This window comes from Osmerus eperlanus, chromosome 10, assembly GCF_963692335.1.
Source record: "Osmerus eperlanus chromosome 10, fOsmEpe2.1, whole genome shotgun sequence".
NCBI classification, from domain to species: domain Eukaryota; kingdom Metazoa; phylum Chordata; class Actinopteri; order Osmeriformes; family Osmeridae; genus Osmerus; species Osmerus eperlanus.
The window spans coordinates 14,095,718-14,122,355 of NC_085027.1; the positions used below are offsets into that span (position 1 = coordinate 14,095,718).

At 45.0% G+C, this 26,638-nt stretch overlaps 1 protein-coding gene across 1 annotated transcript; it reads left to right on the top strand.

Moving 5' to 3' along the window:
- LOC134028338 (mucin-5B-like) lies at positions 1-26,497 on the top strand. The gene is made up of 49 exons (XM_062471824.1): positions 1-83; positions 318-374; positions 508-775; positions 1,329-1,440; positions 1,800-1,890; positions 1,980-2,086; positions 3,051-3,261; positions 3,542-3,667; positions 4,102-4,219; positions 4,375-4,513; positions 4,665-4,775; positions 4,948-5,017; positions 5,121-5,258; positions 5,451-5,615; positions 5,730-5,824; positions 6,098-6,224; positions 6,337-6,592; positions 6,707-6,750; positions 6,901-7,010; positions 7,135-7,286; positions 7,418-7,556; positions 7,670-7,780; positions 7,914-8,090; positions 8,262-8,501; positions 8,634-8,790; positions 8,958-9,086; positions 9,327-9,480; positions 9,574-9,617; positions 9,715-9,966; positions 10,121-10,249; positions 20,411-21,154; positions 21,281-21,528; positions 21,720-21,891; positions 22,029-22,267; positions 22,544-22,727; positions 22,856-23,075; positions 23,267-23,439; positions 23,534-23,603; positions 23,714-23,823; positions 24,057-24,088; positions 24,305-24,473; positions 24,625-24,726; positions 24,844-24,884; positions 25,016-25,138; positions 25,264-25,362; positions 25,458-25,586; positions 25,703-25,742; positions 25,835-25,955; positions 26,090-26,497. Exons 1-49 carry the CDS (start codon positions 5-7, stop codon positions 26,301-26,303), a joined length of 7,338 nt encoding a protein of 2,445 aa, XP_062327808.1. The 5' UTR covers positions 1-4; the 3' UTR covers positions 26,304-26,497.
- Positions 26,498-26,638: the final 141 nt, after the last annotated feature.

Genomic DNA, 26,638 nt, shown 5'->3' on the forward strand with positions numbered 1-26,638 from the left:
CATCATGGGGACTATACGGGACAGACAACCACATATGCTGACATGCCTGGCAATGCTGATCACACTAGCAGCAACACAAACAGGTTGGTCCATTGTTAAATACTCCGTGAAATGTATTTTTTATTAAACAAAAATGTGAAATAGATCTAAGAAGTCAAACTGGGTAATGATCTAATTGAATCACGATAGACAACTCAATAATTGGATTTAAAAACCATTCAATAAAGATTACAAACATGGATAATTTGGGGATAGATTCTTACATGATAAAAAGTACTGGGATCATCATCAGTTCTGTGCTGTTCTGTTTGTCATAGTGATTCCAACATCGGTTTCTGTCCTCCCCACAACACCTTTGATGACCCAATTGTCAGGTAAGATTCACACACACATACGGGGACACACACACACACATTTTTACACACTCCAGCCGGGAACTGCCGATACCAAACACATTCTGGCCCGTCACTGGGCACCCCTCAGTTTCAAATGGTGTTTTCTCTCTAGGGGTGAACTCTTCTTACCTCGACATGGTTTGCAGTACATGGGGCAACTACCACTTCAAGACCTTTGATGGGGACATGTTCCAACTGCCCTCCACCTGCAACCACATCCTGACGTCTCACTGCCGCAGCAGCAGCAACTATGAGGACTTTAACATCCAGATGAGGAGACAGGTGGTGAACAACATACCCACCATCAGCAAGATCACCATGATGCTGGACGGCACCACAGTGGAGATCTCTAAGGACTCTGTCCTGGTCAACGGCAAAACGTAAGTCTGCTTCTGAACTCACTCATAGAACGACTGCACAGATACACACTACTCACTTAGAATTACAGCTGACAAGATCATTTAAGAATGTGAATATCAGTTTACTGGGTGACCAGAGTTCCATTTCGTTGTGTATGTTGTTTTGCTGCACAATTCTCCCATTGGAATGAATACATTTAAAACTTGCACTATAGTTGCATGACTCCTCTGTCTCGCTGACTCCTCTGGCTGAAGGCAAAAACGACATCTCAGTCTATTCACCTCATTAATATAAAGCTGCATTATCAATTTCTGTGAGTCACTAACAGAGGTTGTTTGGAAACCCGGTTTGGACAAAGTTTCCCTGCCTCAGATGTGTATGCAAATGTCTCTCTCTAGCTTTGCATATTGAAATTACCGTAACAATTGTAATTCTGGTTAGAATGTGTTAAATCCCGCTTTGATACCCAGTCAGACAGAGTGTGAACAGGTAACCAACCAGGTCTCAAATTATTAGGTGACTATCTTAGTCACTCAGACTGACAGTATTTTAAATCTGTCCCCTCCATTACAGGGTGGTTGTGCCATATGTCTACTCTGGAGTGTCAATCAAAAACATGGGCTCCATCACAGTCCAGTCCAAACTGGGGTTGTTGCTCATATGGAACTTGGAAGATTCACTACGGGTGAGATGAGCACTCTATTAGTATTGGCTAAAACACCAAATGAACAACCTGGACATTGTGTAATGAAAACAGATAGTTCTAACAAATATTTACAGATGAATGCATAGTGATTGTCAAGTGAACAGTCTGACAGGTTCCGAATGTTAGGAAAGCAAACACCAGTGCACATAGGTAGACTCTGAAAACATAACCAAAGCAAATACCACAAAGCATTTATTTAACCCAACACCCAATGTGCTAACAGTTATGGCTGATGGAATTGAAAGGTTTTTATAGACCTTAAATATGATGTTAAAGACATTAGAGCACAAAGACAGTCATAATTGAATGACTTGATGATCTTGACTTGGATTTTGCAGATCGAAATGAACCCGAAATTCCACAATCAGACATGTGGGCTCTGTGGCGATTTCAATGGAGTCGAGACATATGACGAGTTCATCAAGAATGGTAAAATAATAACAGTTCTATTTTAATGTAAACTGCTAATCTGTGAGTTATATCTATGTAAACGGTTAATATCTTGCTTGCTCTATCAGGTGTGAAGCAATCTGTGTCGTCCTACGGGGAGCAGTGGAAACTAGACGATCCCTTGGAAACTTGTTATGAACCTGTAATCAATGCTGAAGAGAGCTGTGGAGATGTGGTAATGTTAAGCCTATGTAAACCTCTCACATGTGACAAGCAGTTTACTGAGCAACTTTACGTAAAAATGTTAGGGCTAAATTTGTCCAGTCGGTTATTGGCCTACAGCAGGGTTCCGCAATAAGATTTCCAAAAGGGCCAAATTTGGTCAGGCATGCCAAGCCAAGGGCCAACATGTTTTTTTTTGGTGACATTTTTATGCGCGGATGTTCTATTATCACTTATATTATGATTTTATAATTATTAGTTGGGAGTCACACAAGACAAAATGTTACTCTTGAAACAAAATTTGTCCAAAACCGACCATTTAATTATTAAATGCCCCTGGAGCATATTCTGTGCAAACAGTCAGCAAACAAAAATTCCAGCAAAAACAACAGACAGCTGTTCGACTCTTCTGCCTCTGGTTTTAGCCGACAGCGGAACTTGCAGCGGAACAGCTCAACTTTTTAAATTTATTTTTCTCTTGGTTTAAAACTTAGGCAGCCATGTCGATTGCACATTGATGAATTATCTTGCCATCGGAGAATGGCTTCTTAGCTCTCATAAGCTTCCAAGAAACGTGTAACGAGGCAGCTGTTGCGCTCTCTTGTGCCATGTTGCTTTACACAGTTTAAACCGAGTGCTTGTATGATGTTAACATGCTATTTTGCAATTTTTTGTTTGGGCTGGTCAGATTTTTCTGGATAGTTTGCATTAAAACTGGCAGCATGAATAGAGTTAAAGCTGTCAGCGTGGGCCATACATGTGGCTCTTGCAGGCCGGATCTGGCCCGCGGGCCGCTAATTGGGGATAGCTGGCCTACACCAACAATTAGAAAGATCACTCGTCCCTCTACCCTGCTAATTAACTTTGTTGAAAATGCTGTGTATGGCCTACAAAATTGCAGTGAAAGGACTACAAAATTGTGATGCAAAATGGCAACAGGACTAATAGGACGTTATTGGGGTTGGATTCTTTTCTAGGCCTTTTGTGAGTCGCTTTTCAAGACCCCAGTGTTTGCAGACTGTGCCAACCGCTTGGACTTTGATTCCTTCGTCAAAGCCTGCATGGCAGACATGTGCCACTGTGACAACAACACCTCCTTCTGCCTATGTGACACAATTTCGGAGTTTTCCCGTGAGTGTGTCCATGCAGGAGGTACACCCATGCAGTGGAGAACAGACCAGTTCTGTGGTAAGTCAAGCGGGACTACACCATGTCAAGTTTTAAAACACACACTATTTAGCATTTTCTTAGGTAATATGGATGTATAATTTTTGTTTAAAATAATATGTTAATATAATTGAATGAATGAAGGTATGAGTCAATACAATTTGAATTATTAGATTAAAACTATATTTACACAATCACTGCAAACACAACCATCACATACTATCTTAGTGGGAAATGAAAGGTTGAACCAAGACAGTTCCGTTTAACTGTGAACTTGATTAAACTAATGATGTTTCCACAGGAAAGACATGTCCCTACAACATGGTGTACCAGGAATGTGGCAGCCCCTGCGCTGACTCCTGTTCCAACCCCCAGAGCAGTCAGCTATGTAACAGTCACTGCACCGACGGATGCTTCTGCCCTCCAGGTACACACAGTACTACCCTCACAACCTCTGGGACAAGAGTAGCCTAACCCTAATGAAGAATGATCAGAAAATACAATCTGCTTTAGTAAAATGTCATAGGAAAATACAATCTGTTTTAGTGAAATGTCCTAGGAAAATACATAATTGTATTATTTTGTGCACTCTAAGAGGACAGTTAGGTTATTCACTTCTGCTTCTTCCATATTAAATGGAGGTTAAATAAAAATATATTTGAATGGTCATACTCTGTGGCCGTGAATAATCTCTCTCTCTCTCTCTCTCTCTCTCTCTCTCTCTCTCTCTCTCTCTCTCTCTCTCTCTCTCTCTCTCTCTCTCTCTCTCTCTCTCTCTCTCTCTCTCTCTCTCATTCTCCCTCTGTCTCTCTCTGCCTCTCTCCATCTCTCTCTCTCTTTCCATCTCTTTCGCTTCCTCAGGTTCTGTCTTTGACGACGTTAATAAGACAGGCTGTATCCCAGTACGTGAGTGTCCTTGCTTGCACAATGGACAAACATACGGCACAGGAGAATCCTACTCAACCAAATGTAAAGACTGGTAGGTCTAGCTGAGGACATTACATCTCATCTGTGTAAGATGCAAGTATGGTCTGCATTTACTGTAATACATGATTCCATGTATGCAGGCAAAATGAGATGTCAAAGTATTGTCTCATATGTCTATGTCTCATAACACTGTGTTGTTCCATGTAGCATGTGTTCCGGTGGTCAGTGGAGCTGCCAGCAGAAGGACTGTCCAGGGACGTGCTCTGTGGAGGGAGGGTCTCACATCAACACCTTCGATGGGAAACTCTACACCTTCCATGGAGCCTGCTCTTACGTGCTGGCTAAGGTACGCAGCTCTTCACTACAGAGCTCAGGCCTGTTGTGGGAACTAGATGCTGCCTGTCCAGTAACTCTGTCAGTCTGTCTGTTTCTGAACTCGAAACGTCCCTAGATCTCTCTGATGCTAACCTTGTCTGGGTGTGTTTGCCGTGTTGCAGGAATGTAATGGGTCCCAGTTCAGAGTGCTGGGAGATCTGGTGAAGTGTGGCTTGTCAGACACAGAGACCTGCCTCAGATCCATCACCCTGGCTCTGGGTAGCCCACCAACAGTAAGACACTGCTGCTGCTGCTTAGTCCAAAAGGAATCAGGGGACCATTGTTTGATTTCGAAAATGTGGTTACCGTGCAACAACAATGGTTTCTAGAATGTTGTCTATGTTCCAGAAACCTCTAAATATGTCATCTCAGTCTGATTCAGCATCTCTACACACCATTTTACAGGTGATCAAAGTCCAGTCCAGTGGGAATGTCTTAGCCAATCAGATTCTCACGCAACTTCCTCTTTACACCGGTTAGTAACCTTGACATATTATCGCGAGCAGTGACAAAAATGATACACATCAAAGGGGTTGGTCAACCAAAGGTCTGATCATTGTCCTCTCCCCGTGCTGCAGCGGATGTGAGCATCTTCCAGCCCTCCTCCTTCTTCATCTTCATCCAGACCTCCGCGGGTCTGCAGCTGGAGGTGCAGCTCGTTCCCAACATGCAGCTCTACATCACCGCCAGCCCCGCCCTCAAGGGCTCAACATGCGGTACGGCCCTGCCCCACCGTCCACCCACGGTCACCGTCTCTCCCTCCCCCCCACATTCTTCCGGTCCTCCTCCACCTCTCCATCTACTCCATCTCCTTTTTTCTTTCTCCTTCTACTTCTCCCTTCTCCTCCTCTCCATATCCTCATTTCCATCTTATGTTGATGACATCATCTGTCCCCCGTCCCCCCCAGGTCTGTGTGGGAACTTCAATGACATCCTTGCTGATGACTTCAAGGTGATGAGTGGACTAGTGGAGGCCACCCCTGTGGCCTTTGCTAACACGTGGAAGACCATGGCCAGCTGTCCTGATGTCAGTACCTCCTTCTCAAATCCCTGCAATCTGGGATTGGAAAACGGTAAGGCACAGAGCCATCTCTTTGGGATTGCAGTCCACAGATGAAAGAATCACAACTTCATTAAGGTGCTAATGATATGCGAATGTGATGACAATATGCCTGTCTGACTCACAGAGAAATATGCCACGTTCTGGTGCACCAAGCTGACAGTTCCACAAGGGGCGTTCTCTTCCTGCCACTCCGTGATCAACCCAGAGACCTACAAAGATGTGAGTCCTAATCACACTGACTCATCATTCACAGAGGCCGTTGTACATTTAACACAAGGCAGCACTTCCCATTAAAGTAAATCAACTGCCTACTACTGTTAATGTAACTATATTGCAAAACCTACAGTGACAACATTGTACCAACATAACCAAACAACATGAATATACACTCACCTTATAAAGTAATGCATTCTTACATAGACTAAACTCATACATTTGTTTGGGTTTGTTTCTTCCTTTCTTCTCTGAACACCCAAATATGTCTCTGCGTAGAACTGCATGTATGACAGCTGTAACTGTGAGAGGAGTGAGGACTGCATGTGTGCTGCTGTCTCTTCATACGTCCACGCCTGTGCTGCTGCGGGGATCATGCTCGATGGCTGGAGGGACGGCATCTGCTGTGAGTCCAACACGGACGCATCTCTAACACACTTGTGACGCGTGTCTAACCTTCAAGCCAATCTGTAACACAGCTGCAGCACTCATCCCTCCCTCTCTCTCTCTCTTCTCAGCCAAGTACAACTCGTCCTGCGCCCCTGGGACGGTCTACAGCTACAACATGGTCAGCTGTGGGCGGACCTGCCGCTCCCTCAGCCAAACTGACCGCAGTTGCGGCCAGGACTTCACCTCGGTGGACGGCTGTGGCTGCCTCCAGGGCACCTACCTAAACCAGGCAGGCCAGTGTGTGGAGGCCAGCAGCTGCCCCTGCTACGACAAGGACACCATCATCCCAGCAGGACAGAGCACCAGCAAGGATGGGGCCAGCTGGTGAGGAGAAAGAAACAGGGTTGACATATTCAAATGGGGTCAGGTTTGGGGTAAGGGTGCCTCAGGATTGTCGCAAAAAGCATCATATCTCCGATATGTACTGCTCTTTTACAGTGTTTGTAAAGACGGAGCGCTGAGCTGTGGAGGGAAACTGGAAGGTAAGTGTAATCATTTCTGCCAGACCTGATTGTGATAAACTGCTGTATTTCAGTGGCTGGTTTTAAATTGAGACGACGACTCATGTCAATTCCAGATCATATCAGTAATTAAAATCGATTTAATTGATTTAACTGTGTGTGTGTTTTCAGCGCAAACAGGCTGCATTGCTCCCATGGTTTACTTCAACTGTTCCAACGAACCACTTGGAGCCGCAGGAATTGAGTGTGCGAAGAGCTGTGAGACCTTGGACATGTTCTGTGTGAGTAAAAAACAGTCCACCGAGTGTCATTCTGGGAATGCTGTGCATCAAATTCAAACTTATTTTGTGTTCCTGCTGTGATATCCGTGTATCAATGTTGTACTTTGGTGTGTTCACACTGCAGATCAGTACAGATTGCACATCAGGCTGTATGTGTCCCACGGGCCTGGTGGCTGATGGAAAAGGTGGCTGCATCCTGGAGGACAACTGTCCCTGTGTCCACAATGGAGCTATATACCAGCCTGGTCAAACTCTTAAAGAAAAGTGTAACACCTGGTATGTCTACAGCTAGCCGTCATGCATCTCCACAGCTGGTACCTTGCAGACATCACAAACTGTAACCAACTTTCCAGTACCTAACTATCTGTACTGTATGTGTGTGTGGGTGTGTTACATGTTGTTTACAGCACATGCAAGGCCAGGAAATGGGAGTGCACTACAAAGGAGTGTGATCAAGTATGTTCCATGTACGGCGATGGAAATTATATAAGCTTTGACAATGTACGGTACACCTTCAATGGAGGATGTGAATACACTCTGCTACAGGTATGTGTCTGTGTGGGTGGCCAGTGTTAGTGTGGTGTAAGCAGTCAGATTATGCCCAATTCTGCGTATGCTTTTGATCATCTTGTCTTGTCCCTTGTGTACGTCTTCACCAGAACTCCTGCAGTGGCAATCTCACCTCAAACAGCTTCAGAATTAACACAGAAAATGTGCCCTGTGGTACCACAGGGACCACCTGCTCTAAAAACATCAAGCTCTACATGGGGGTATGCACAACCGTTCTGTCTGGCATACAAACATGACAAAAGCAATCTACCGTGGGATTTAATTGCAGACTGACATGTATCTATTTCTCTGTGTGTGTGTTTTTTTATGGGTCTGTTTTTGTGTTCATGTCAGGCTAATGAACTGCTGCTGACCGACGATGGGTACCAGGTCATTCGAGAAAATGGAGGATCATTTCCCCAGCAAATAAGCAAGATGGGAATTTATTTGGTCATTGAGGTGCAGCCTGGACTCATCCTGATGTGGGACACAAAGACAAGCTTGTTCATCAAAATAAGCCCAGTGTTTCAGGTACACACATGTAATTGAAACACACTTTCACAAAGTCACTGGTTTTAAATGCCATCCTTCAGTATTTTTACTGCCATTCTTCTGTCATTCTTCTGTCAATTCACTAAAAGCTATATCTCAAAAAGTTTGTTACCGGAACTTTATGAATTCTCCATTGTCTGTTGACTTCAGGGACAGGTCTGCGGTCTGTGTGGTAACTACGATGGCAATGGACAGAACGACTTTACCACTAGGAATCAAGAGACAGTGGTGGACCCACTGGACTTTGGCAACAGCTGGAAGAACAACCCCACCTGCCCTAACGCTGTGGCCAGCAAACCGGCCTGTACCACCAACCCCTACAGACAAGCTTGGTCTTTAAAGAAGTGCAGTATCCTCCAGAGTCAAGTCTTCCAAGCATGTCACTCTCAGGTGAGTTCATAAGTAGTGTAAGAAGTCAGATTATGCCCAATCCCAGGAACAGATCAGGAATGTTGAAATATGTATACTTAGTAGCATGCTCATTTGGTTTGTTAACCTTGTGTTTAACTTTTTTTCCCAAAGGTGGATCCAACTCCATATTATGAAGCTTGCGTAAGAGACTCGTGTGCTTGTGACAGTGGAGGAGACTGTCAATGTTTCTGTACCGCTGTGGCTGCTTATGCTGAGGCCTGCAACGAAGCTGGAGCGTGTGTGTCCTGGAGAACCCCACAGATATGCCGTACGTTTGTTCAAAATCAGCCTCACTTATAAACAGAGAGAGACTAATAGTTGGATCTGCTTGAGGTTCCCAATCACTGTCATGTCCTCATAAACTGTCAAACAGCAGATCTATGAACATTCTAGAACAGTGTGTTATTGCATACTTCATTGTGTCATCTATTGCAGCCTTGTTTTGCGACTATTACAACTCTCCTGATGGATGTGAGTGGCACTACAAGCCATGTGGAGCTCCCTGTATGAAGACCTGCAGGAACCCCTCTGGAAACTGCTCCAGCCTCATCCCTGCTCTGGAGGGTAAGTACATAGCTTACCCAACGTGCATCAAGTGTTTGTGGGAATTGCAGTATAAAGTTTCTGGTAATGTTCATCAGAACACAATAAACCGACTGTGCTGAAAAGCTCGTTTGACCTGCTTTCCTCAATACTCCTGTTCAACCGCACAGTTTGGAGTTGTACATGGATTTGTATGAAGCTAATGTTGCTTTGTGTTGCAGGATAATCACAATGCTCATCCCTACTCTTTGTGTGCTATAGGTTGCTATCCCAGTTGCCCACCTTCAAAACCCTACTTCAACCAGGATAGTATGACATGTGTGCCTCTTGACCAGTGTGGCTGTTATGACTACCAGGGAAACCATTACAGCAATGGAGGCCGAGTTCCAACATTAGAAAAAAACTGTTACACTTGGTAAGTTGTTATATATGATCTTGCTGACAAAAGTATGTAATACATGAATGCAATATACAGTTATACTAATATGATCAATCTGTTTTGTTATAGCTACTGTATGATGAGTGGAGTAAGCTGCAGCTACGATGTTAATGGTAAGAAAAAAAACCCTGATATCATAAAAAAAGATAAAAAAATGTAAGAGTTCACAGGGATTGATAACCTGACAATGTATATGTGTATTTCCTTCAGCTTGTACATGTCTGTACAATGGTAAAACCTACCCATATGGATCGACAATCTACAATACCACGGATGGCTTTGGGAACTGCATCGAAGCTGTTTGTGGAGTCAATGGGGAAATTACAAGGAACTTGTACCCTTGTCAGACAACAACTGCACCACCAAGGTCAACCACTCCGGTGACCATAACCACTGCAAGCTCCACAACTACAGTGTCCACTACCTTGAGACCCACAACTGTCTTTACATTCTCAACACCTGGTAAGGCAATTAAATTTTAAAGTTACTTTAACCTACTATTCACATTATGTGGGATACTGCAATTGTTAGGATAACTGTTCTTAGGGAAGACTATTGACAGTGACAGTCATTACCTCACCATTCAGTCTTCAGACTCAGTATTTTCTTGTTACAGAGATTACAACAACTGAGGCCATTGTATCAACATCAACAGTGCCTCCTAAAGTAGAGACCACAGGCCCTACAACAACAGCTACAACTGTTGTGGTTGAGACTTCATCTACAGAACAGCCCTCAACAGCAGGTCCATCAACAACTGGACAGGTTGTCTCTACTGCTGAACCAACTGCAGTTACTACAACGACCAGTGTACCATCTACATCTACTTTGGGAACCACTACCATCTTAGTTGAAACTACAACACAGGCAGAGACCACAACTGAGGCCATTGTATCAACATCAACAGTGCCTCCTAAAGTAGAGACCACAGGCCCTACAACAACAGCTACAACTGTGGTGGTTGAGACTTCATCTACAGAACAGCCCTCAACAGCAGGTCCATCAACAACTGGAGAGGTTGTCTCTACTGCTGAACCAACTACAGTTACTACAACGACCAGTGTACCATCTACATCTACTTTGGGAACAACTACCATCGTAGTTGAAACTACAACACAGGCAGAAACCACAACTGAGGCTATTGTATCAACATCAACAGTACCTCCTAAAGTAGAGACCACAGGCCCTACAACAACAGCTACAACTGTGGTGGTTGAGACTTCATCTACAGAACAGCCCTCAACAGCAGGTCCATCAACAACTGGACAGGTTGTCTCTACTGCTGAACCAACTACAGTTACTACAACAACCAGTGTACCATCTACATCTACTTTGGGAACCACTACCATTGTAGTTGAAACTACAACACAGGCAGAGACAACAACTGAGGCTATTGTATCAACATCAACAGTACCTCCTAAAGTAGAGACCACAGGCCCTACAACAACAGCTACAACTGTTGTGGTTGAGACTTCATCTACAGAACAGCCCTCAACAGCAGGTCCATCAACAACTGGACAGGTTGTCTCTACTGCTGAACCAACTACAGTTACTACAACGACCAGTGTACCATCTACATCTACTTTGGGAACAACTACCATCGTAGTTGAAACTACAACACAGGCAGAGACCACAACTGAGGCCATTGTATCAACATCAACAGTGCCTCCTAAAGTAGAGACCACAGCCCCTACAACAACAGCTACAACTGAGGTGGTTGAGACTGGACCAACAGCCTCAACAGCCCAACAGCTTATTTCAACAGCCCAACAGCTTATTTCAACAGCCCAACCAACAACTTCAATTGGACCTATAACGCAAACCCTGCCTCATATTACAGGAACACTACCAACAATTTCCCCAACACCTGCAGAAACCACCACTGAGGCTATTGTATCAACATCAACAGTGCCTCCTAAAGTAGAGACCACAGGCCCTACAACAACAGCTACAACTGTGGTGGTTGAGACTTCATCTACAGAACAGCCCTCAACAGCAGGTCCATCAACAACTGAAGAGGTTGTCTCTACTGCTGAACCAACTACAGTTACTACAACGACCAGTGTACCATCTACATCTACTTTGGGAACAACTACCATCGTAGTTGAAACTACAACACAGGCAGAGACCACAACTGAGGCCATTGTATCAACATCAACAGTGCCTCCTAAAGTAGAGACCACAGGCCCTACAACAACAGCTACAACTGTGGTGGTTGAGACTTCATCTACAGAACAGCCCTCAACAGCAGGTCCATCAACAACTGGACAGGTTGTCTCTACTGCTGAACCAACTACAGTTACTACAACGACCAGTGTACCATCTACATCTACTTTGGGAACAACTACCATCGTAGTTGAAACTACAACACAGGCAGAAACCACAACTGAGGCTATTGTATCAACATCAACAGTACCTCCTAAAGTAGAGACCACAGGCCCTACAACAACAGCTACAACTGTGGTGGTTGAGACTTCATCTACAGAACAGCCCTCAACAGCAGGTCCATCAACAACTGGACAGGTTGTCTCTACTGCTGAACCAACTACAGTTACTACAACGACCAGTGTACCATCTACATCTACTTTGGGAACAACTACCATCGTAGTTGAAACTACAACACAGGCAGAGACCACAACTGAGGCCATTGTATCAACATCAACAGTGCCTCCTAAAGTAGAGACCACAGGCCCTACAACAACAGCTACAACTGTGGTGGTTGAGACTTCATCTACAGAACAGCCCTCAACAGCAGGTCCATCAACAACTGGACAGGTTGTCTCTACTGCTGAACCAACTACAGTTACTACAACGACCAGTGTACCATCTACATCTACTTTGGGAACAACTACCATCTTAGTTGAAACTACAACACAGGCAGAAACCACAACTGAGGCCATTGTATCAACATCAACAGTACCTCCTAAAGTAGAGACCACAGGCCCTACAACAACAGCTACAACTGTGGTGGTTGAGACTTCATCTACAGAACAGCCCTCAACAGCAGGTCCATCAACAACTGGACAGGTTGTCTCTACTGCTGAACCTTCTACAGTTACTACAACGACCAGTGTACCATCTACATCTACTTTGGGAACCACTACCATTGTAGTTGAAACTACAACACAGACAGAAACCACAACTGAGGCTATTGTATCAACATCAACAGTACCTCCTAAAGTAGAGACCACAGGCCCTACAACAACAGCTACAACTGTTGTGGTTGAGACTTCATCTACAGAACAACCCTCAACAGCAGGTCCATCAACAACTGGACAGGTTGTCTCTACTGCTGAACCAACTACAGTTACTACAACGACCAGTGTACCATCTACATCTACTTTGGGAACAACTACCATCGTAGTTGAAACTACAACACAGGCAGAGACCACAACTGAGGCCATTGTATCAACATCAACAGTGCCTCCTAAAGTAGAGACCACAGGCCCTACAACAACAGCTACAACTGTGGTGGTTGAGACTTCATCTACAGAACAGCCCTCAACAGCAGGTCCATCAACAACTGAAGAGGTTGTCTCTACTGCTGAACCAACTACAGTTACTACAACGACCAGTGTACCATCTACATCTACTTTGGGAACAACTACCATCGTAGTTGAAACTACAACACAGGCAGAGACCACAACTGAGGCCATTGTATCAACATCAACAGTGCCTCCTAAAGTAGAGACCACAGGCCCTACAACAACAGCTACAACTGTGGTGGTTGAGACTTCATCTACAGAACAGCCCTCAACAGCAGGTCCATCAACAACTGGACAGGTTGTCTCTACTGCTGAACCAACTACAGTTACTACAACGACCAGTGTACCATCTACATCTACTTTGGGAACAACTACCATCTTAGTTGAAACTACAACACAGGCAGAAACCACAACTGAGGCCATTGTATCAACATCAACAGTACCTCCTAAAGTAGAGACCACAGGCCCTACAACAACAGCTACAACTGTGGTGGTTGAGACTTCATCTACAGAACAGCCCTCAACAGCAGGTCCATCAACAACTGGACAGGTTGTCTCTACTGCTGAACCTTCTACAGTTACTACAACGACCAGTGTACCATCTACATCTACTTTGGGAACCACTACCATTGTAGTTGAAACTACAACACAGACAGAAACCACAACTGAGGCTATTGTATCAACATCAACAGTACCTCCTAAAGTAGAGACCACAGGCCCTACAACAACAGCTACAACTGTTGTGGTTGAGACTTCATCTACAGAACAACCCTCAACAGCAGGTCCATCAACAACTGGACAGGTTGTCTCTACTGCTGAACCAACTACAGTTACTACAACGACCAGTGTACCATCTACATCTACTTTGGGAACAACTACCATCGTAGTTGAAACTACAACACAGGCAGAGACCACAACTGAGGCCATTGTATCAACATCAACAGTGCCTCCTAAAGTAGAGACCACAGGCCCTACAACAACAGCTACAACTGTGGTGGTTGAGACTTCATCTACAGAACAGCCCTCAACAGCAGGTCCATCAACAACTGAAGAGGTTGTCTCTACTGCTGAACCAACTACAGTTACTACAACGACCAGTGTACCATCTACATCTACTTTGGGAACAACTACCATCGTAGTTGAAACTACAACACAGGCAGAGACCACAACTGAGGCCATTGTATCAACATCAACAGTGCCTCCTAAAGTAGAGACCACAGGCCCTACAACAACAGCTACAACTGTGGTGGTTGAGACTTCATCTACAGAACAGCCCTCAACAGCAGGTCCATCAACAACTGGACAGGTTGTCTCTACTGCTGAACCAACTACAGTTACTACAACGACCAGTGTACCATCTACATCTACTTTGGGAACAACTACCATCGTAGTTGAAACTACAACACAGGTAGAAACCACAACTGAGGCTATTGTATCAACATCAACAGTACCTCCTAAAGTAGAGACCACAGGCCCTACAACAACAGCTACAACTGTTGTGGTTGAGACTTCATCTACAGAACAGCCCTCAACAGCAGGTCCATCAACAACTGGACAGGTTGTCTCTACTGCTGAACCAACTACAGTTACTACAACGACCAGTGTACCATCTACATCTACTTTGGGAACAACTACCATCGTAGTTGAAACTACAACACAGGCAGAGACCACAACTGAGGCCATTGTATCAACATCAACAGTGCCTCCTAAAGTAGAGACCACAGGCCCTACAACAACAGCTACAACTGTGGTGGTTGAGACTTCATCTACAGAACAGCCCTCAACAGCAGGTCCATCAACAACTGGAGAGGTTGTCTCTACTGCTGAACCAACTACAGTTACTACAACGACCAGTGTACCATCTACATCTACTTTGGGAACAACTACCATCGTAGTTGAAACTACAACACAGGCAGAAACCACAACTGAGGCTATTGTATCAACATCAACAGTACCTCCTAAAGTAGAGACCACAGGCCCTACAACAACAGCTACAACTGTTGTGGTTGAGACTTCATCTACAGAACAGCCCTCAACAGCAGGTCCATCAACAACTGGACAGGTTGTCTCTACTGCTGAACCAACTACAGTTACTACAACGACCAGTGTACCATCTACATCTACTTTGGGAACAACTACCATCGTAGTTGAAACTACAACACAGGCAGAGACCACAACTGAGGCCATTGTATCAACATCAACAGTGCCTCCTAAAGTAGAGACCACAGGCCCTACAACAACAGCTACAACTGTGGTGGTTGAGACTTCATCTACAGAACAGCCCTCAACAGCAGGTCCATCAACAACTGGACAGGTTGTCTCTACTGCTGAACCAACTACAGTTACTACAACGACCAGTGTACCATCTACATCTACTTTGGGAACCACTACCATTGTAGTTGAAACTACAACACAGGCAGAGACCACAACTGAGGCTATTGTATCAACATCAACAGTACCTCCTAAAGTAGAGACCACAGGCCCTACAACAACAGCTACAACTGTTGTGGTTGAGACTTCATCTACAGAACAACCCTCAACAGCAGGTCCATCAACAACTGGACAGGTTGTCTCTACTGCTGAACCAACTACAGTTACTACAACGACCAGTGTACCATCTACATCTACTTTGGGAACAACTACCATCGTAGTTGAAACTACAACACAGGCAGAGACCACAACTGAGGCCATTGTATCAACATCAACAGTGCCTCCTAAAGTAGAGACCACAGGCCCTACAACAACAGCTACAACTGTGGTGGTTGAGACTTCATCTACAGAACAGCCCTCAACAGCAGGTCCATCAACAACTGGACAGGTTGTCTCTACTGCTGAACCAACTACAGTTACTACAACGACCAGTGTACCATCTACATCTACTTTGGGAACAACTACCATCGTAGTTGAAACTACAACACAGGCAGAAACCACAACTGAGGCTATTGTATCAACATCAACAGTACCTCCTAAAGTAGAGACCACAGGCCCTACAACAACAGCTACAACTGTTGTGGTTGAGACTTCATCTACAGAACAGCCCTCAACAGCAGGTCCATCAACAACTGGACAGGTTGTCTCTACTGCTGAACCAACTACAGTTACTACAACGACCAGTGTACCATCTACATCTACTTTGGGAACAACTACCATCGTAGTTGAAACTACAACACAGGCAGAGACCACAACTGAGGCCATTGTATCAACATCAACAGTGCCTCCTAAAGTAGAGACCACAGGCCCTACAACAACAGCTACAACTGTGGTGGTTGAGACTTCATCTACAGAACAGCCCTCAACAGCAGGTCCATCAACAACTGGAGAGGTTGTCTCTACTGCTGAACCAACTACAGTTACTACAACGACCAGTGTACCATCTACATCTACTTTGGGAACAACTACCATCGTAGTTGAAACTACAACACAGGCAGAGACCACAACTGAGGCCATTGTATCAACATCAACAGTGCCTCCTAAAGTAGAGACCACAGGCCCTACAACAACAGCTACAACTGTGGTGGTTGAGACTTCATCTACAGAACAGCCCTCAACAGCAGGTCCATCAACAACTGGACAGGTTGTCTCTACTGCTGAACCAACTACAGTTACTACAACGACCAGTGTACCATCTACATCTACTTTGGGAACAACTACCATCGTAGTTGAAACTACAACACAGGCAGAAACCACAACTGAGGCTATTGTATCAACATCAACAGTACCTCCTAAAGTAGAGACCACAGGCCCTACAACAACAGCTACAACTGTTGTGGTTGAGACTTCATCTACAGAACAGCCCTCAACAGCAGGTCCATCAACAACTGGACAGGTTGTCTCTACTGCTGAACCAACTACAGTTACTACAACGACCAGTGTACCATCTACATCTACTTTGGGAACAACTACCATCGTAGTTGAAACTACAACACAGGCAGAGACCACAACTGAGGCCATTGTATCAACATCAACAGTGCCTCCTAAAGTAGAGACCACAGGCCCTACAACAACAGCTACAACTGTGGTGGTTGAGACTTCATCTACAGAACAGCCCTCAACAGCAGGTCCATCAACAACTGGAGAGGTTGTCTCTACTGCTGAACCAACTACAGTTACTACAACGACCAGTGTACCATCTACATCTACTTTGGGAACAACTACCATCGTAGTTGAAACTACAACACAGGCAGAATCCACAACTGAGGCTATTGTATCAACATCAACAGTACCTCCTAAAGTAGAGACCACAGGCCCTACAACAACAGCTACAACTGTTGTGGTTGAGACTTCATCTACAGAACAGCCCTCAACAGCAGGTCCATCAACAACTGGACAGGTTGTCTCTACTGCTGAACCAACTACAGTTACTACAACGACCAGTGTACCATCTACATCTACTTTGGGAACAACTACCATCGTAGTTGAAACTACAACACAGGCAGAGACCACAACTGAGGCCATTGTATCAACATCAACAGTGCCTCCTAAAGTAGAGACCACAGGCCCTACAACAACAGCTACAACTGTGGTGGTTGAGACTTCATCTACAGAACAGCCCTCAACAGCAGGTCCATCAACAACTGGACAGGTTGTCTCTACTGCTGAACCAACTACAGTTACTACAACGACCAGTGTACCATCTACATCTACTTTGGGAACAACTACCATCGTAGTTGAAACTACAACACAGGCAGAGACCACAACTGAGGCCATTGTATCAACATCAACAGTGCCTCCTAAAGTAGAGACCACAGGCCCTACAACAACAGCTACAACTGTTGTGGTTGAGACTTCATCTACAGAACAGCCCTCAACAGCAGGTCCATCAACAACTGGACAGGTTGTCTCTACTGCTGAACCAACTACAGTTACTACAACGACCAGTGTACCATCTACATCTACTTTGGGAACAACTACCATCGTAGTTGAAACTACAACACAGGCAGAGACCACAACTGAGGCCATTGTATCAACATCAACAGTGCCTCCTAAAGTAGAGACCACAGGCCCTACAACAACAGCTACAACTGTGGTGGTTGAGACTTCATCTACAGAACAGCCCTCAACAGCAGGTCCATCAACAACTGGAGAGGTTGTCTCTACTGCTGAACCAACTACAGTTACTACAACGACCAGTGTACCATCTACATCTACTTTGGGAACAACTACCATCGTAGTTGAAACTACAACACAGGCAGAAACCACAACTGAGGCTATTGTATCAACATCAACAGTACCTCCTAAAGTAGAGACCACAGGCCCTACAACAACAGCTACAACTGTTGTGGTTGAGACTTCATCTACAGAACAGCCCTCAACAGCAGGTCCATCAACAACTGGACAGGTTGTCTCTACTGCTGAACCTTCTACAGTTACTACAACGACCAGTGTACCATCTACATCTACTTTGGGAACCACTACCATTGTAGTTGAAACTACAACACAGGCAGAAACCACAACTGAGGCTATTGTATCAACATCAACAGTACCTCCTAAAGTAGAGACCACAGGCCCTACAACAACAGCTACAACTGTTGTGGTTGAGACTTCATCTACAGAACAACCCTCAACAGCAGGTCCATCAACAACTGGACAGGTTGTCTCTACTGCTGAACCAACTACAGTTACTACAACGACCAGTGTACCATCTACATCTACTTTGGGAACAACTACCATCGTAGTTGAAACTACAACACAGGCAGAGACCACAACTGAGGCCATTGTATCAACATCAACAGTGCCTCCTAAAGTAGAGACCACAGGCCCTACAACAACAGCTACAACTGTGGTGGTTGAGACTTCATCTACAGAACAGCCCTCAACAGCAGGTCCATCAACAACTGAAGAGGTTGTCTCTACTGCTGAACCAACTACAGTTACTACAACGACCAGTGTACCATCTACATCTACTTTGGGAACAACTACCATCGTAGTTGAAACTACAACACAGGCAGAGACCACAACTGAGGCCATTGTATCAACATCAACAGTGCCTCCTAAAGTAGAGACCACAGGCCCTACAACAACAGCTACAACTGTGGTGGTTGAGACTTCATCTACAGAACAGCCCTCAACAGCAGGTCCATCAACAACTGGACAGGTTGTCTCTACTGCTGAACCAACTACAGTTACTACAACGACCAGTGTACCATCTACATCTACTTTGGGAACAACTACCATCGTAGTTGAAACTACAACACAGGCAGAAACCACAACTGAGGCTATTGTATCAACATCAACAGTACCTCCTAAAGTAGAGACCACAGGCCCTACAACAACAGCTACAACTGTTGTGGTTGAGACTTCATCTACAGAACAGCCCTCAACAGCAGGTCCATCAACAACTGGACAGGTTGTCTCTACTGCTAAACCAACTACAGTTACTACAACGACCAGTGTACCATCTACATCTACTTTGGGAACAACTACCATCGTAGTTGAAACTACAACACAGGCAGAGACCACAACTGAGGCCATTGTATCAACATCAACAGTGCCTCCTAAAGTAGAGACCACAGGCCCTACAACAACAGCTACAACTGTGGTGGTTGAGACTTCATCTACAGAACAGCCCTCAACAGCAGGTCCATCAACAACTGGACAGGTTGTCTCTACTGCTGAACCAACTACAGTTACTACAACGACCAGTGTACCATCTACATCTACTTTGGGAACAACTACCATCGTAGTTGAAACTACAACACAGGCAGAGACCACAACTGAGGCCATTGTATCAACATCAACAGTGCCTCCTAAAGTAGAGACCACAGGCCCTACAACAACAGCTACAACTGTTGTGGTTGAGACTTCATCTACAGAACAGCCCTCAACAGCAGGTCCATCAACAACTGGACAGGTTGTCTCTACTGCTGAACCAACTACAGTTACTACAACGACCAGTGTACCATCTACATCTACTTTGGGAACAACTACCATCGTAGTTGAAACTACAACACAGGCAGAGACCACAACTGAGGCCATTGTATCAACATCAACAGTGCCTCCTAAAGTAGAGACCACAGGCCCTACAACAACAGCTACAACTGTGGTGGTTGAGACTTCATCTACAGAACAGCCCTCAACAGCAGGTCCATCAACAACTGGAGAGGTTGTCTCTACTGCTGAACCAACTACAGTTACTACAACGACCAGTGTACCATCTACATCTACTTTGGGAACAACTACCATCGTAGTTGAAACTACAACACAGGCAGAAACCACAACTGAGGCTATTGTATCAACATCAACAGTACCTCCTAAAGTAGAGACAACAGGCCCTACAACAACAGCTACAACTGTTGTGGTTGAGACTTCATCTACAGAACAGCCCTCAACAGCAGGTCCATCAACAACTGGACAGGTTGTCTCTACTGCTGAACCAACTACAGTTACTACAACGACCAGTGTACCATCTACATCTACTTTGGGAACAACTACCATCGTAGTTGAAACTACAACACAGGCAGAGACCACAACTGAGGCCATTGTATCAACATCAACAGTGCCTCCTAAAGTAGAGACCACAGGCCCTACAACAACAGCTACAACTGTGGTGGTTGAGACTTCATCTACAGAACAGCCCTCAACAGCAGGTCCATCAACAACTGGAGAGTTTGTCTCTACTGCTGAACCAACTACAGTTACTACAACGACCAGTGTACCATCTACATCTATTTTGGGAACAACTACCATCGTAGTTGAAACTACAACACAGGCAGAAACAACAACTGAGGCCATTGTATCAACATCAACAGTGCCTCCTAAAGTAGAGACCACAGGCCCTACAACAACAGCTACAACTGAGGTGGTTGAGACTGGACCAACAGCCTCAACAGCCCAACAGCTTATTTCAACAGCCCAACAGCTTATTTCAACAGCCCAACCAACAACTTCAATTGGACCTATAACGCAAACCCTGCCTCATATTACAGGAACACTACCAACAATTTCCCCAACACCTGCAGAAACCACCACTGAGGCTATTGTATCAACATCAACAGTGCCTCCTAAAGTAGAGACCACAGGCCCTACAACAACAGCTACAACTGTTGTGGTTGAGACTTCATCTACAGAACAGCCCTCTACAGCAAGCAGTGTCTCAACCAGTACAGCTGCACAAACCACAACCAACTGCTTCTGCACCGCACCTGACGGTCAAATATATCAACAAGGTAATTCATTTTCTGCTGTTCTTATAAAATAGTCAAAACCTTTTTACAATTTTGAATATTACACAAAGAAATATAGTTTGTTTTGTGTTTCTCACTTCTCTCTTTTGTCCTTTTCTTTCCTCTAAGGTGACCTGGTGTATAATGTAACTGATGAAGCAGGTTGGTGCTACACCGCTCACTGCAACTCTTCCTGCCAAGTGGAAGTCAAATCAACTCCATGTCCTTCCACTGCTCCACCCACGTCAACTACTACTCAGTACAGTACATCATCTGAGACCCTGCCTACAACCTCATCAGAAGCTACACCAACATCCTCAGCCAGCAGTACGCCTTTAAGTACTTTTGACTGCTCCAAGTTGCAGCCACCAAGAAAGGTTTGAGACTATGCAACCTTATTGTCTACAAAACGTACAACTTATTTTGATGTCCGGCCTAATTCAATGGTCGTCTAACTGTTCTAAGTGGAATAAGCAAATCAACAACAAAAAAAGACTTGCTGCAGTTCCACTAAAGTCAGTATGTTTGCAAATGCCAATTCCTTTGCTTATAATATCTGTTTTAACAGGAAGGAGACGTTTGGGAGGTGAACAAATGTACCTCGGCAACTTGCGTCGGTGGCAAGGTTATTGAGTTACCAGTTTCTTGCCCACCAGTGACACCCCCAAGCTGTGAGAATGGGCGGCCACCTGTCAAAGTTTTTGATGCAGCAGGATGTTGCTATCAATATGAATGTGAATGTAAGTCACCATCTCAACACTTACATTGGTGCCAGTTCTTTTTTAATTCAGAAAATGTGCTACATTTTGTAATTAAGATTTGGGAAATTGTTCTCCTGTCAAATATGTACAACAATGATTCAATTCTTCTTGCACAGGTGTCTGCAGTGTGTGGGGAGAAAGCCACTACCTTACATTTGATGGACAAACCTACAACTTCCAACAAAACTGCTCCTACTATCTGGTCAAGGAGATCCTCCCTAAATACAACCTGAGCATTGTTGTTGATAACAACTACTGTGCAGCATCTGGCAGCTCCTTCTGTCCTCAGTCCCTGATCATCTCTTACCAGTCCTCCCAGATTGTCATGACACAGCTGAACACAATCACCAATGTGGTTTGTACTCTGATACATTCGACACACCTCTGCTTGCATGACCGTCAGCATGGATGTAAATCTATCCATGTATGCTGTACATACATATAACATAACATGTTATATGTATTACTATTGTAACATATTACTCCAGTGGCTTGGTTACCTGATTCAAATTGAACAGATCTTGGCAACTAGATGCTTAACAAAATAACATTGTTGTATTAAAGCTGGTAACAGAAAGCTTATTGACCCCAAACCTCACTTTTTCTGTCGGGTTGGCTATGTAACTTCCAGGCTTATGTAAACCAGAAGAGAGTCTACCCACCCTACTCTAAAGACGGCCTTGAACTGACCAGTACTGGCATGGAGCTGACCCTGAGCATCCCTGCGATCCTTACCCAGGTGGTCTACAAGGGCTCTTCCTTCAGCATCAACCTGCCTTACTCCCTCTTCCATGGCAACACAGAGGGACAGTGTGGTGAGTTGTTTAACCACCACACCTTAATCTACACATACCAGCCCTTCTACAATCTGAAACCGAAACTACAGATTCAACCCCTGTACGTCTACCCAACTTATTGTACATTTGTCCTCCTCCACTCCCAGGTACATGTGACAACTCCAAGGATAACGACTGCCGATCACCTAACGGACAGATGCAAAACTGTGGCACCTCTGCTCCTGAGTGGCAAGTCAGCGGCAAAGACTGTCTTACACCTCCCACAACTGTGCCTCCTACTACATCCGCTTCATCCAGCTCCAGCTCTAGCCCAGCGTCCACCCCGGCTCCTTGCAGACCAGCCATCTGTGACATCATGAACAGCAAGTAAGGAAACTGTAAAAACATGTTTGTGCCTTGTTCCATTGTTGCCCTCTGTATGACCTGCACCAAATCCCGAGAGTTGTTCGAAAACCTGACATTTTCCAGATCAACCACACTGCTGTTCAATTCCAGTCTGTATACAGTGCAGACCGTCCAGTCTTGCTCCATTCCAAGCCTGCTCCTGTCCTTTGCAGTGTGTTTAAAGCGTGCCACACATCTGTGCCCCCAAACGCCTTCGTTGAGGCATGTCGCTCGGATTTGTGCAGTGGGGCAAACAACAGCTGTTCCAGCTTGGAGGCCTACGCCTCTGAATGTTCCAAGGCTGGCATCTGCATCGACTGGAGGAACGCCACCAACGGACAGTGTGGTAAGCAGCTCAGCATGAACATCTGGCACCACTGACCTTAAACTAATTCAGAATGACAGATTTGAAATGAATATTTTTCTACTTTTCCATACAGATCATATCTGCCCCAACCCTAAAGTTTACATGCCGTGTGGTCCAGTAGTTCAACCAACCTGTAGCAGCGGGTAAACAACATTCTTCTGTCCCTGACCTATACAGAATAAGCTCTAAATATGTAGGGATCTTTACGAAACACTTGTACTGTATGGGAAATATTTGTCATTTGTTCACACAGGTTGCTGCTCCAGTCCACAAACGCCTCTTCCGCGACCACGGAAGGTTGCTTCTGCCCATCTGGAACTATCCTCTTCAGTAGCTACTCTGACACTTGCGTCCCCTCCTGTGGTAAGGCTGGTTCAGTAGGCCTATTCTCAGACTAGGTATCCAGTTATTTGACCTCCACCTAAACATAGGACTAGTCCCGTCAAAAGAAGAGTGTAGGAAATGGGTTGCCAAAAAACCTGTCATAACATCGAACATGTTTGAATCAATGTTTTCACTAGTTGAGGGTTTTATTTGTAAGAGAACTAAAAGTCAACCCTATTCTACATTCATCATTCTTTGTGGCAATTTCCTAGATTGCACTGGTCCTGATGGCCAACCTAAGCAGGTAAGCAGCGCTCTCTCCATTATCAGTCTTATGCTATCAAAACATCAAAGTAACACATCAAACTGCATTAGCATTATCATACAAAACTCACATTTGTTGTCAAATCAACCAACTGTACGTCTGGACAGGTTTAAGACATGTCTCCTATAGCAATGAATCAGGACTCCATTGTACAGACCTCATCCTTACACTGGACTATCCTTATTCTCCATCCAGTATGGTGAAACGTGGACGAGTGGCTGTAATCAGTGCACATGTGACAAGGGATCCATGAGTGTTCAATGCCAGCCAATCCCGTGCCCCCCAACCACCAACATCACCTGCTCAGAGCCTGGATTTAAACTGGTCACTAAGACAGTTGACTGCTGCCTGAATTCGACATGTGGTAAGATACGAAAACTCGAGGTCAATTTCAGGTTTTGAGAATGGGATATAGGGTGAGAGTTATGTTTGGGTCAGGGTCATATACCAAGTAACATTGGGTTGGGGTTGCCACTAACAATCTTAACAACTGTTTTGTTTTCCCTCTTCAACAGAGTGTGACATCTTGCTGTGCCCTGCTTCCACGGTGGTCTGCAAACCAGGATTTGAGCCTGTCATCTCTACTGACACCACCTGCTGTCCTACCACCCAGTGTGGTAAGTCCAGTGCATCCACTTAGGAGGTGTAGGTGACCTTGTCTAGATGCCAGAAGCAAATCACATGGGATGTTATTCAGTAGGGAGTCTAATTCATCTCTGTTCTTCTCTCGGCAGTTCCCAAGGGTGTGTGTGTCTACAACAACGTAGAGTACAAGGTAAGAGCTGACTTCATATGACATGAAAAGTCCAGCTGCAGACCTGCATTTGTTGAAGGTACCATCTTCCTTAGATGTACAAGTATAATATTAAGTTAAGTACTCCAACGTGTGTGTGTGTGTGTCTGCAGCCAGGTTCCAAGGTGCCTAGTGTATCATGTGAGGAGTGTACCTGTGGCTCTACCGTGGATCCCATGACCCAGTTGAACAATATCGCCTGTACCCCCATTACATGCCAAACCAACTGTTCTCAGGTAACAACCAGTCACTTTCAGCGAGCCATACAGGTGTTACCTGTCACTTGTATTTCACGTCTAGTAATTTTTCTATTTGTTCACTCACTCACTGACGTAAGCCTCTTCCCCCCCACCCTCTACAGGGCTATGAATACCAGACTGTGGTTGGTCAGTGTTGCGGGAAATGTGTTCAGACCAGCTGTGTGGTCATGCTCTCCGACAACACCACACACATTGTTCAGGTCAGTATGTGTGTGACAATGTGTGTATACGTGGGTGTGTTTGTGTTGCCTGCATGTGTTCTGGAGACCTGATTTCGCTTTTGTGTGTCTTTCAGCTGAACGAGACATGGTCGCCCCCTAATGATAAATGTTTGAAGTACACATGTGAGATCAACAACGGCCAATACGTTCCCAAGATGACGGAAACATTGTGTCCTGCCTTCACCCCAGAGAACTGTATCCCAGTGAGAATCGGATTCATTCTTACTCTGTTGTGGAGTACAATTCTTCTAGGACGCTTTGATGCAACAGTATCATCTGTCGGAGCTAAATGTTTTTTTTATCCTCTTTCCGTTACCAGGGCACAGAGACCACTGATGCTAACGGTTGCTGTAGAACCTGTAAGTTAATGTCTAGAACAGGAAGACGTCAGTAAATAGTAGCTGAGCATGTGCCGGATGTTTCCCAACCTGTGTTCTATGTTCTGTCTCAGGCACACCCCGCAGTGTGTGTGAGGTTCAGACAAGCTCCGCCCATCTGGTGATGAAGGGCTGTAACTCCACCCTGCCTGTGGAGATCACTTCCTGTGCTGGAGCCTGTCAAACATCGTCCATGTGAGTCCTCCATTATGCCTCGTAATGGACGGCTGTGAAATACGAAATATAATGAACACGACCTGCTGCTCCACTGTCGATTTAAGCCCCTAACAACCCTTCCTCTGTCTCCTGCGCCTGTGGTGTGTGAGCAGCTACTCTATGGAAGCCAACATGGTGATGCACCAGTGCTCCTGTTGCCAGGAGGCCAGCACCAGTCAGAGGCAGGCGGAGCTGAAGTGTGGGGATGGGTCCATGGTCACACACACGTACATCCACATCAACACCTGCTCCTGCCACGTCACAGACTGCCAGCAGGGGGCGACGGCCGCCCCAACATCCTCAAAGCAGCGCCGGAGGAGACGTTGAGGACCAATTTGTGACTTTTGACCTTTTACTTCCCTGACCAAGTGTTTATTTAAATTGATCCAAATTTCAACATCTTCGCAGAAGTTTTTCTGGTATAAACTAGTCTTATACCATCTACATTAAAGTATGTAGGATATATTGTCTTAATATTGTAGTATAGAATTGTAGGCTTGAATAAATAATAGCAACATAAACTCCAAATGTGTCCGCCTGTTGCTCGTTTCTTTCTGCTGCTGTTGATTCAACACGGTCACATTCAACACCGTCATCATCACTGCTATTCGGAAAATGAACAACCAAAACATGGATAAAATAGCGTTGATATTTTTGTATAG